The following is a 13364-nucleotide window of genomic DNA, read 5'->3' as shown; positions in this document are numbered from 1 at the left end:
TCTTCCTTTGAAAGTCTAAAACTTAAAACCCGATGAAAAACACTTTCTAGAAAATTTGAAAGTTGTATTAAATAACCCCTAAAAACACAATTTCTGTTCAGTAATTATTGTTAGTTTATTTAATGTTGTTGTTAATGCATTACAAATTATCAATATTGAATATTCCAGATGGTTTTTCTTTGTTTTAGCTTGGGTTGACGTGTCTTCTGTGTGCTTGGTGGTCTCTGTGCAAATTATACATATCCAGCAATACTTAATATTTATAATGTTTCAGCATTTCGAGCAGTAGTAGGTTTTAAATCGAGTTCTATCTGTTGTGATTTAGTGTTGCGTCCAACTTTAGTTAATATTTATTCAATTGTTCTATTATTTTACGGTATAAAGTTAGTTTAGCTAGCTAAAAAACACATGTACAGTCGCATATAGATTTATATATATATATTTGTATATATATTATTTTATTGAAAATGTTTGCGTTATTTTTCAAATAACCTTTCTTAAGCTGACAAAAAATTTAAGTTTAGGCATAGGCTTATGTTACAATCGTGATTATTGGCCGTTTTTGGGAAGTGAGTTGGTTTCATTATCTAATCAAAAAAAATTAAGAGGTGCTCTTAAACAGGTGGAAAATATAAGTAAATAGTTGAAAAGTTGTTTGTGAGCTTCTTAAACTTGGTTTCTGTATATTTTTTTGATTTATTTTGCATTTGATAGATATACGGTTCTCTCATAGATTTAAATGCAGTTATTGATATTCGTTAGTTAGAGGGTTCTATTTTTTAACTTTGCGGCGTTAAGAAGTGTATATATGAATTCGCTATATTACTTTTTTCTATATATTGTATTTCCTTATTTACTCATGTATAAGTTGGTATATTTGTTTTGTTCTTTAATGGACGTTTGATGATTATTCGCTTCGAAATGATAGCTTAAAGTGCTTGAAACTTAGTATGAAAAAAGCGCAAGATACAAACTGATGCTCGTTGTAAATAGATTATGCTCGTATAACTAGTAAGATTTGTATTTAGCTTGCGTTGTTTCGTTATCGCATTCGATTCGATTTTTTCGACGATCTTATAGCTAGGTTGTCCTTTGAAATTGGATTTCAATGCAGTGCCATCCTGCGTTCGCGTCCTTGAGCAGGCCTGCTAACAATAAATTAGTGCTGGATCCCAGGACGGGCCTTCCCCGCCCCGATTCGCCAGCCGACTAGAGTAATAGACTAAATTTAACAATTCCTTTGGGGGCATCAGATTAGAGACTACAGCTAGGGAATGGTGCAGGGATTCAAATGGGTCAACTTACTCGATCAAAATATTGGTTGTAAGTTTTAAATTAAATAAAGATCCGAAGGAATCAGCTTTGATCCTGGAGTCAGGTTCAATAGTCAAGACCTAAGTTTCATTTTGAATCCCTGTATGAGAGTTGGTTGCTTAGATGGTCCACACCTGAACCTTTTCGGCCACCACACACCAGCTGGCCCGCTCGTAGTAGGAGCTAACGATGTGCAGGCTGGCCACATGGTGATTGATCAGTGCATCCAGCTCTCCCTCGCGGAACACATGATAGTAGCGGTGGTGAGTACTGGCTCCTCCCTGCGATGGGCTGTCTAGGGAGTTGGTGGAGCTGTTCGAGTGCTCCAGGGAGTCGTTGGAGGGTCGCTGTTGTAGATTTGCCGGTTGATTTGGCTCCTTCTGCGGCTGCTGTTGCTGGGTCGTCGCTGGCTGGACCTTCAGGGCAGCCATGTTGCGTCTGCGTTGACCGTAATCCGCCATTCCTTCGCCTAGCTGATCACCACCTCTGGCCTCCAGGGCCTCTGCTTCCGCATCCTCGTCTTGTTCCTCTTCCTCGGGTATAACATCATCCTCATCTTCCCGCACATCACTGTCGTCGTCCTGCAGAAGGTAGGCTGTTTCCGGGTTCAGCTGATAGTGTCGATTCCTATTGTAGTTGAACTTGGAGATCTTACAGTGTTCATAAACGCCCAGGGAGTAGCTTGACTCGTTCTCCTCCTCTTCTTCCTCGCCATCTTCCTCGTGTATCGTGAAGCTACGGGTCTGTGAGGATAGTGAGGAAGTGGACGAGCTCACCGGGGATTGTTGCAGACTTGGCTGCGTGGAAAGATTGGCCAGCATCAATCGACGTTCCCTGAGCTCATCCCGAAATGCACTCAAATCGCCATTGGAGCGCTTCTTGCCGCCGCCCAAGAACTCAGATAGATCTCCCATTCCTATCCCATCCAGATATCGACACTCGGTGCGATTGCTTTTGTCTTCCAGTTCCCGCTGAAGCTGGGCAGTAAGTTGTTCCGCGAATTCTGCACAATCCTGCTTTTGGGTAGACTCCCTCTTTTCGGGAAGCAGAGGAGCACTATCCGCATTCAGGATTATATCATCTTCGGCCTGGGATCGGGAACTATTGATCTGCAGTTCTCCTTTGTGGTACTGTTCCTGTTGTATACTAATAATCTGCGCTAAACTTGGCTCTCCTTCGTCCTGCGAAGCGGAGTTTGAGTTCGCGGAGGCAGCTCCTCCTTCGTCACTGCCCGAAGGCACCTTAGCCGATCTCGGAGCACTAATTACACTATCTATGGAATCCGGGTGAGGAGGGTTCACTGGAGTCGCTGTCCAGATCATCAGTGGCCGGATTAAAGAGCTCGAGGGAAAGCAGTTTGCTGGCCAGAGAGGAGGACGATGCCGAGGTGGACACGCCCGACCCTGAAGCTCTTCTTACGATGGGAAAACTCTGGCGTTGCAATTGCAGAGATTGTTGTTTCCGGAACTTGGGAATGGGCGGTAAGTCTCTGATGGCCTGGCGGGTGATCCTGCGTACCGGCGGTGACTCCTTGAGCGGATCCCTTGGCAACTCCTTAAGCGGCTCCTTTTTCTCTTTGGGTGGTTCCTTATGAAGATCTATATGCTGCTCCTTTTGCAGCTTGATGTGGGCTTCATCGAAGCTGAACCGAGCTGGTTTCGAGGGTGGAGTCAAGATAGCCATGGCGGCTGAAACTGCTGACGTGGATTGTGGCGGAGATGTCACGGTGCCCTGGATGGCAGCCGGCGAGTGAGCTGGAGTGGGAGGGCAGGGCATGATTAACGGTGACGTTGGCACTGAGTGGGTGGGCGGCAATCGAGAGCCGGAATTCACTCCCTGATCCCGACCGGCGGCACCCTGAGCTCTTTGCCCATTGCTAGAGGAGGAGTTGCTCGAGCTAGAGTTGGAGTTCTGGTGCTGCTGCTGATAGTTCAGCTGCTGCTGGTGCTGCTCCGGCTTGGGTATAAATATGACCGAAGCGAAGCTGTCCTCCGACTCGATACTAGTGTCCGATTGCAGGCTGCTGTCCTTGGAGGAGTCTGAGCCAGATTCCCGTGAATGCCTTCTAGCCTTGTCACCTTGACTGCCATCCGCACAGGCAGGGCACTCCTGCTGATACTGACTGCAGTGACATAGATTCCCCATGGTGCACTCCACACTGCTGCAGTACGTCACGGGTCCCGAAGTTGAGGATGCGGGCAGTATTAAGTGGGACAGATGATGTACAGGATGATGATGGTGATGATGGTGGTGCTGATGGTTCAGCGCTGTTCCACCTTGCTTATTGTTGTTATTCAGCGTGGAGTTCTTGTCCGTTTGTGTGGGATTCTGGGCAGGATTTGTCTGAGCATGCGGCACACTCTTGATATTTTGAATCAGTTTGCTTATGCCTGTTTTGGTCACCCTTTCCAGACTGCCTGTCGAACTCTTTATCTTAGTAGTGAAGCCCTCGCGGATTACTTGGAGTCGCTTGGAGAATAGGGCTGATCTGCACAGGAAGGCTTCGTTGAGGGAGGTTTGTTTTTGTATGCGTTTCCGGACTCTTTCCTTTTCCCTCAAGCGATTGACGGCCATCAGGTCTTCATTCAAAGAGCTCTGTTTGCGCAGGAATGTGGGTGCTCCCGATCCTACCGATGTTCCTCCCTCGGCAGGATCTCCTGAAGGGGGCGTGGCCGTCGACGATGCATGTTGATGGAAGTTACCAGCATAGCAGCCACTCTTCGTGTATAAACTACTGCTGACTAAACCATTGGATCCATTTAAACTGCTAACCATCTGAAAGGATTCGGGGGCAGGAGGCGTGGCGGCATCATCATCGCACAAGGATTGTTTCTGTTTGATGAGCTTGGGCCTCCTGCTCAACGTATTTCCAGCACTTGCCGTGGTGGTAGGCGAATGTCTTCCATTCATCTGGAGTTGTAACTGCAGTTGCTGACTCTCCGGGGTATTGAGTAGCAGAGCCGCTGCACTTGCCTTCGATTCACCAGGAATCAAAGGACCTCCCAGGCTGGGAACACTGGACCGAGAGCGAACAATCTGGCGGGGTGGCGGTTGCAGAATGCTTCCCAAACTCCTGGATTTGAGGCCAGCCGATAATGGCGGATCGGGAAAGTCCTCGAAGTCCTCCAGGCGTCGCAGCTCGATGGGCAGGTCCTTGGCGTCCTCGTAGTCCAGACTGCTGTCGTTCTTGGTATCTTTTGAGGACCACGAGTCCATAAACCAAGCATGCCGGCGTCCACGAGCCAGTTTCTAAGGTTTTATAATAAAATATATATATAAATAATAAAGGAAAATAAAATTTAATAATTATTATTTTTACTTGAATAGCACGGCGAACGAAGCTATAGCAAGATTCTCCCGGCGAGGACGAACTGAGGCTGGAGCTATCTCCATCTCCCGCTGATCTACTGGAATTCGTCGAGTCCTCCGTATACGCATGGTAGGGTGGCTGGAAGTTGTCGTCGTCCTCTTCATCAGAGTATGAATAGTTCCTATTCTTTGGTGGTTGCCAGGGTATCAGTACGTCCTGCGACTCAAAGCGTCGATGTCTTTGTTCCAGCGCCCACACAGTGATAACTACTCGGCCACCGATCCTCAGGATCCTGGCTAGCTCCCTTAGAGCCTGAACACGTCGCTCCGTGGTGGCAAAGTGGTGAACTACCGCCAGCGACAAAACTGCATCGAAACTGTCGTCCCGGAACGGCAGTTCCAGATTGTCACAAAGAGCAACCTGGAAACGGTAAAAGGATAAGATTTTAGAAAGTAAAATTTAGAAAATAAAATTACATGAATAAATAATGTCCTAAAATAGATCTTAAACTAGTTCATAAGCCCAACCTTAATGCTCTTAGATATTTATACTTCGCTTATAATTTAATAATTTGATTGATTCACGGACTTAATGATTTCCCAAGGTGCTAGCCCAACACCATGAAATCCCAGCCAACCGGAGATCCCTCGGGGAAGCCATGCCAATTAAGCTGTGTCAAAGATAAGTCCTCGCAGGAGTCTCTTTGTGGGGTCAGTCACGACGACAGACATCGTGCTCCTGTCGCCAACATCGACTTCGTCTTTCCCAGAAATCTCCCATGGGCCCTGCCCGCAAAAGTATGCAATTGAAATGCTGTAAGCTGCAGCCAGTAAGACGAGATGATGCAATTTCAAGCCCAGGACAGGACCATCAATCGTCTTCGAGAAAAGTTCAACTTTCAGGATTTATTGGAAAAAAAGAAAACGAATTTCCATATCAAAGCGATCCAACTCGATTGAATAATCCGGTATTCCTTTCGGTTGGCTACATCATTTCGCAATTAGTAACTTTTCCGTGCTGGGAAAACAAAGTTATCGGTCCGGTTGGTTGATTGGAAGTTGGCTTCGACCATTTGTCATTCAAATATACGCTGGGGGAAAAGTCCTGGTCGAATGTTGAACACCTGGCCACAAACTGACCTAACACAATGTGGCCAAAACCGATGCACGTTCAGGTGTATGCATGCCATTTATATTCATTTTCGTGTCATGGCCAGAACTGATGGTGTCAATTACCAATGTCTGGGATAAAGGGAATTATCCAAACAAAGACGTATTTCTATATATATGTATATATAAAAGTATATTGGATGACAAACTGTGAAAAGCGTCAAACAGAGAAATTTAATACTGATTCGATCTGTTCCAGGAAATGCAATTCGCAGCCAATATAAATTTACAATTTCCCTGGAAATTTCATTGCTCTCAATTCTCGTTTGCGAATCAAATTTACATTGACCAAGCAAATGCTAACTTAAATATTGGAAAAAGGCTACATACGTATTATGTTTCTGTCTCCCATAAAATGCCATTTTATTTGCTGCAATCTTGTATTTCCGTTTCCTGCTCTACCATTATCGCAAATGTCTGTATATTTGCACTTTCCACAACTTTGTGTGTGTTTGTGGGTGTGTATTTGTCTGCAGAAATAAAAATCCTTGACCCGCCAAGCCTTACACTTTGCCCAGAGTTTTCTGCTTCAGGTGCTGCCAGGTGGGCAGAAATTTCAACTATGCCATTACAGGCTCGAAGTCTTCAGCAAATATCAATTAACATAAGTGTTTTTCGGCCTCTGAGTTTTGGATGGTCCTAGCCCATAGAAACTATGGTCTAGTTAGAATGGAATTGCATTTGCTTTATTCCAAGGAAGTTAAACAGCAGGAGATGGAACAAATTTTAGCTTAGACCATTAATCAGGTTTCTCTGGTTTGACTATTGAATTATCTTTTAAGTCTATTTTATTCTCTGAACTATTTACTAAACCCCCGATACTCTTTTCAGCTTGGATACATAAAACAAAAACTAATCATTGTATTCATCTTGTGAAAACGCCCAAACAAACAAACACAATCTCATGCATTTTAGTTAAGCAAGCTTTTGTTTTCTGGTTATGAGCATGACTCTTAATGCATTGCATTGCAGAGCCATTCATGTGATCCCCATGCCCACACCCACATCCACACCCACACTGAATCCTCCCCAGCACTTTAGTTTCTCCTTTCGATGAATGCGCATGGTGACAGTTTTCCTTTATTTTCCATGCCTTTTTTTTGCTTTAGTGCCATACAAATCGTATTTATAGCAGTGGCCATTTTTCACATAGGGGGCTTTTGTGGATGCGGATGCGATGTGTGTAGTGTCACGCGGGTCGGGCACATGACGCCTTTGAAATTTATGTTGACAGGGCTTGGGTTGCTAAAGCGGAGGCGAGAGAGTGTCAGGTGAAAGTGTGGCACGTTACGCATACGCCACGTTGCACGCTAATGAGGCCAAAGCGCAGCGCAAAGACGAAAAGACAGCCGAGCCAAAAAGGAAAATCTGTATAAATATATATATAATATATTGTATCATACTTTATGCAGTCTCTCTCTTTGCGGCTTATTTAAATGGCGCTTTAGCCAAGAACGGAGCCTCGGGCCTGCTGAAAATTGCAGGTTTCACCTGGCCCAGAAAAAAAAGGCTCAGCTCTCTGCACCTGCCATTATTGAGTTTCACTTTTTATGTTTGCGGCTTGGCTTTTACAACCATTTGTATGCGCCATTTTTTGGGGGGTGGTCTGGTTTAAGATTTACGAGGCTGTCTTGGGGAAAGGGGAAGTGTGATTCTCGTGTGCTCCACTTGCCGGTTTTATTGCTTTACAGAAAATTATTGAAAATCAGGCCATGCACGAGCTGCAGGAATCAAAGTTGCAACTTTGTGTTCGGGCCAAGTTAAATTGGTTTTGCATAAAGTTGGCAATTCCGCAGGAAAAACTTGCATTCGCTTGCATGTCACGTGCGCATTTTGTGCATTTGCTGTCGGCTTTATTTTAAACACATTAAGCCAAATAGAAATAAATTCCGATCGGATCCGTTTTGCTATGCAAATTATCGGGGGAAACAGTGATTAGAAACACATGCGGACAATCAAGCGACAGGCTATGGGTTAAATGTCAAGGACACGCCGGCTGAGCAAAATAATTGGAGGCACTAAGCTCCTGTCCGGTCACAATAATGTGGCATGTTATTAAATAAATTAAGCCGCTTACTGTAAATGGTGGGCGAAATGCAGCAGCTGCTGCTGCTGGTACTGCTGGTGCTGCAACCTTGCTGTCAATTCCACGCGAAAGCAATTTAAATGCGAAGAATGCGTGTTGTCGATTACGACGGAGTGGCAAATGAAAAGCCCGGGCTTCTTGGGAAATGCTACTCTGGCTCTGCCTGGAAATGGCACCATAAATAAGCGCCCAGCGTTAGTAATAGATTATGGCAAAAAGCATTGCATACCTCGGGCAGCCATGCCGCTGAATAACGTTCGCCATATACCATTATATAGTCGCTTTTCAGGGGGCAAACGGTGTCGGTAGGGGGGGAATAGCAATTTATTGTTGTTCCTTGTAAAAGGAAATGTTGGGGGTTGCCAGCAGCAACAGCAACAGCAGCAGCACCAGCAGTAGCGACGGGACAAAAGAAAATGGGGAAAACTATGCAGCAGAGTTGTGTCATTGTTGAGCGAATATTGTTCGGAGGGTGAGGAAAACTAAGTGCGCTGTACTTCATGTTCATTATGACATAGCCGAGCGTATCACTTAATTGTGCCCAGAAGTTCGAGGCGTGCACTTCCACCCCATAAACTTTACAATTTCAAAGCTTAATACATGACATATTATTAACACAATTGTCTTGGAGGATAGTGAAAGTTCTTAACAATCCTGACTAAAAAGGATAAATGTGAGTTTCAGAGGGAAGTCACGAGAATCCTAACTCAATCCAACAGTTTTATGTTCTTAACTAAATATGTTATTAATTTTAGTTTAATCTACATCAAGTAATCCTGAAATTGATTTAGTTTGTCAGCATAGAAAAAAAATGGAATTTCAATAAACCCAACTTCATAAACTTTTTAATACTTCCGAATAGCCAAACAAATTAGTTATTATTTTGGGTTGCATATTAAATTAAGAATAATTTATTTAGGCAGCAACCAATTAAGTCGTGAAAAATGAATACGGAATTCATTTATAATTCATAGTGGTAGAATTCTAAAATTCAAACGGAAGCTGCACTAAATGCAAGTGGCGATTATGCATCCCTTTTGGCTGCCAACCATCTGCAGTTTATAGGATCTGGCTCGTTGGCTGCTCCTTTAAATGACTCGTTTTACGGCACCGTTATCGACCATTGCAATTATGGGGCATTAAAAACTCCCAATGCAAAAATGGCGAGTGGAACATGTGCAAATAATACCCAATGATAAGCATAATTTATGCGTGCTACTAATGGCCAAGTTAAGTGGAGCAACCCAGGATTTGAATCTAGCGAATGTTTTATGACTCCCTTACTTCCTCCTCCCTTTCAGTTTTCCTTTTTCAATCTGCCTCTCCCTGGGCGGCTTGTTAGCAGAAAATGGGTCAATTGTATGGCCAAAAGAACTACAAGAGCACAAGGAACACGACCGCACCGAACACATGCAATTAGCAGGCTGCAATTAGATTGCACACAAACTTCATGAGTTCATGTGCTGCTCATTTCGTAATTTTAGTTAATCAAGAACATACGTGGGAACTTTGAACAAGACAAGCTTAATCCGTTTTGAAATGCCAGGATCTTTACATAAACAATAGCATAATGAACTTCTTCCTTTCTGCGAAAGTTTAACTATTTCTAGCTACTAGCATTTAACCTAAATGTTTTAATTACGTACTCTGCTTATTACTTTCTAACACTAAATGAATAACTTAATATTCCAAGATAGAGGACTCACCTCGCCACCCTTCTCATGAGCCACTTTGCTCAGCCGATAGCAGCGCTCAACGCCAATGGTGCAGATGGCCGGGTTGCACTGGGTGAGGTACCTTCCACTGCCGCAGCCCACGTCGCAGACCACGGACCCGGGGTCGAGACTGCTAAGAAAGTGGGCCATCCGAGGACGGACCGGACCCGTGGGTTCCTCACAATGCTCGTAGACATCATGCACATAAGCACGCTCCAGAGCCGCCGATCTGCCACTGGCATCGCTACTCGAGGGCTTCTCCTCAACGGGTTGTGGCTGGGCCAAAGTCTTTGTTGTCTCGCTGACAGGTGAAATGGTTCCACCTGCTCCCAATGACCCTCCAGCTCCACCGCCTGATCCCGTCTCGAGTGTTGTGGCTGCGGTTGGGGATATAACTGTGGGCGCCAAATCACCCGCTTGCCCTATGCTCGATGCCGCATTTGTTGCAGTTGCCGTTGTCAATTGCTTGGTCATTGTGGCTGTTGCTGCTGCGACTGTTGCTGCTGCTCCTGATGTTGCTCCTGTCGTTGTGTGGCACTTGTCATATGTTGTCGAGGGGCAAACTTCATCTGCAAAATGCGAATATAAAAATAAATGGCGGAAATCAGAAACTGGATTTCACACGGATTTCGTGTCAAAAACATGACACTTAAAAGCAGGTCTTAAAAACATAATAATAAAATGTTATATACGATTTTTAGAAAATAAAAAGCTTAAAAATTAGTCTTCTAACTGGTCTAGACCATGCATAGCTTTAAATTTTTATTTTTTAACTTCATATAAAACAAGTTCAAGCTCAGAAGCCAGATCCTTTATGAGTTCTCCCTAAGGTCCTTCCCTGGAAAACTATTTCTGAACGTTGAATCGAGTTCTAGGAAATGCCCCCTTTAACTCCTTCGTTATGCAAACTGCAGTGTAATTTATAATCCGCCAAACAATTTGTATAATTAAGGCAATTGCCTGGCTGAATGCGAACTATAAAGTCAATTTCAGCTCGACTCCTTGTTGCATGCCGTTGGAAATTTTGCTAAAAACGAAGAAGGACTTCGGTGCATGACATCAAGTCGTAAAATCGTTAGAAAAACGTCAGCAAAACTAACACACATACACAGAGACACAAAAAAAAAACCAGCAAGTTGCATTCCGGATGTATGGCAACTGTTTTGGGTTAGCATTGTTGTTGACATTTTATAACCATACTTCCGGGCACTTCAAATGGAAATTTTAACGCCTTCGGCGCAGTGAGCTGGCCATTGTCAGCCCCAATAAATTGCATTAAAATGCTGTTGCACAAAAGGGAAATTACCCCAAGTGGGCGGTGATGGGCTTCAGGTGGGCGTTTGACGTTGTACTAGATGGGCTGTGGCATGGATGAATGTGGGTGACTCGAGGCCATTTACAGGGAGCAGCACAGCAGCCGGCAGTGGCCGCCAAACGACATTAGTGCAGTAAAATGGAATTATAATTGAAATCTGATTAAAAGCAGTTGTAGTGCCAACAATGACGCAGCATTCAGAATGGGGATGGTGGCCAGGACTAGCTCATGTCCTGTGGGCGTTAATGAGTTGCCACCCATTCTGTGTGTACGTGTTAATAAGCACAGTAAATGAGTTATAAATGTATTTTATGACATTTTGATTGAAATTGAGTTTAGGCAAAGGCAGCAAAAGAGCTAGAGATATGGAGTCAGAGCTGAGAGAGCTGAGTATAAATCACACACAACGAATATGACTGATAAAATACATTTTTGCTTAGTCATTTTAAGAAAATATGAGTTTATTATGTGATTAAAAGAAGGGGATGACAACAGTTCCCTTCTATAAAATACAGAAGTTCATAGTTTTACGACCAATAAATAAAATCATGGATGTCCTAGGTCTAAAGGAATTACCTTATAATAACCATTAATTACCTTTACTTCTAGCCATTTTATGTCATGACTACCAACCTGATTCAATTTCTTATTATATTTAATACTGATGAGAATTCCCAGAATCTCCTTTTCAGCTGTCTAAAAATATCCCAACCACCACTCAACATTTCCAAGATTTTCCGCTTATTCCTGCTCATGCTGCTTAGCCTGAGATAGCTTCCTTTTCATTCTTAGCTTCTGCAGAGCATGATGGGCACTCATTAACCTCGCTTTTCCTGTGCTTGCCATAGCCTAATCAATAAAGTGCTTTCCCATTACCCATTACCCATACGCCGTGTGGTCCAGGCGGATGCTTACCTTTTGTTGGGCCGTTGCTGCGCTGATAACTCGCATTCAACAAAGCCGTCGACGACGCCAGTTCCGCTGATAACATGCGACAACAAAGCCGATGGGCTGGTGATATAGATATAGATGATGGGGATATAACGACGGTAACAACAACAACAAGAACAACAAAAACAATAAAGAGAATGGGGCCGTGGTCGGAAAATCAATGTGCATGCATAATTTAAAGTCTGTTGCGGCACTTTAGACCCTTCGACATCCACATCCACCATCCAGTTGATGATTGGGGGAAATAGGGAACTTTTGAGGGTTCTCGACAAGTTGGCGACGCGCGATTATTTTTAGACTTTCGAAGCGGGGCACGTTCTATACGATAATTTGCTCAATTTATTTTTGAAATCTATCATTATGGCAACTACACGGTGTAATTGTGTGCTGTTTCTTGTTTTTGTTTTTCTTGGCCACTATGGCACTAAGGACACGTTCTCCTTCTCCTGGTGCTGCCACACAAAATAGGATACACAAAATGCGGGCTCCACGGACTCCTGTCAATGCCTCTGGCATATGACGTTTCCTTTGTGTGCGTGTGCCAGTGAGTGTGTGTGTGTGATTTTCTGCTTCTTACTGTCACTTTTCACTTGCACTTTTCCTTTGGCTCCATTCGCTCTGTTTCACATCCACGGGCCTTACCAATTAATTTTCCATTATCGCATTCGATTTGGATTTATACTCGTATTGTGTTTAATTTCTAGGACACTGGCACTTGGCGCTTCACATATACATATATAGATTTATATATATATTTATACAGAGTAGTGTGTGTGAGTGCGCGTGTGTGAGAGGTCCTGTCTCAGCGATTTTCCCGTTGCTTTAGCCGTTTGCTAGCCCTCGTGTCCGTTCTCTCAGAGTCAACGTCGCGTACTAACACGAAAAGGCTCATGGACTCCAATGCGTTTGTTCAAGGATGTTGCTCCGTGCTCCTGCTGCTGCTGCCTCTGCTGTTGTGGATCGCATTGGAAAAGCTTGGCTAACTTGACGAAAGCTTTTTGGAGCGGGGGCCACCACATCTCACAGCTGTTCGCAGAGAGGGAAAGTGATGCGGAGAAATGGAGCGGCAGAATTCGCCAGTCTTTGAGTTATGGCTGGCTTTATTTTAGAAAGACTTTCTCCATCAAAAAGTATCTGAGTCTATGAGGTGGTATAATAAAATTTGATATTTATTAGCCTTTACTTTTTGAGTTTTATACGGCTAATGGGATGAATAAGTTTTAAGTTGTTGTATATCCTCATAAATACGTTTTGCCCTTACAATTTAAAACAAGGATCAACGTTTCCACCCATAGCATTATATGCCATAAAAATGGTTTTCAGAAGAGTTTGATTTCCATAAATATATTTGAAAATATTCTGTGATATGGATAAGCCATTCTTAGCGAGAGAAGATTCATAATTGATATTCAAGGAAATCTTATTACTTAAAGCTGACCAACAAGTTGTAAGCCACTTAAAAAATATGATATTATACCGAAGGCCCATCGAGAGCTCAATGGCT

At 43.7% G+C, this 13364-nt stretch overlaps 1 protein-coding gene across 1 annotated transcript; it reads right to left on the bottom strand.

Moving 5' to 3' along the window:
* Positions 1-102: 102 nt before the first annotated feature.
* On the bottom strand, positions 103-12706 carry LOC108113641. The gene is given in 6 exon segments (XM_017224311.2): positions 103-2600; positions 2602-4563; positions 4634-5044; positions 9586-10163; positions 11825-11920; positions 12503-12706. Coding segments are annotated over 5 exon segments (4194 nt in total). The 5' UTR covers positions 11901-11920; positions 12503-12706; the 3' UTR covers positions 103-1433.
* Between the last annotated feature and the right edge of the window lie 658 nt (positions 12707-13364).

The sequence above is a fragment of the Drosophila eugracilis genome, unplaced genomic scaffold (assembly GCF_018153835.1).
Source record: "Drosophila eugracilis isolate 14026-0451.02 unplaced genomic scaffold, ASM1815383v1 contig_367, whole genome shotgun sequence".
In the NCBI taxonomy this organism is placed as follows: domain Eukaryota; kingdom Metazoa; phylum Arthropoda; class Insecta; order Diptera; family Drosophilidae; genus Drosophila; species Drosophila eugracilis.
Note: the sequence above shows the minus strand (reverse complement) of the source record. Positions and strands in the feature narration are given on the sequence as shown.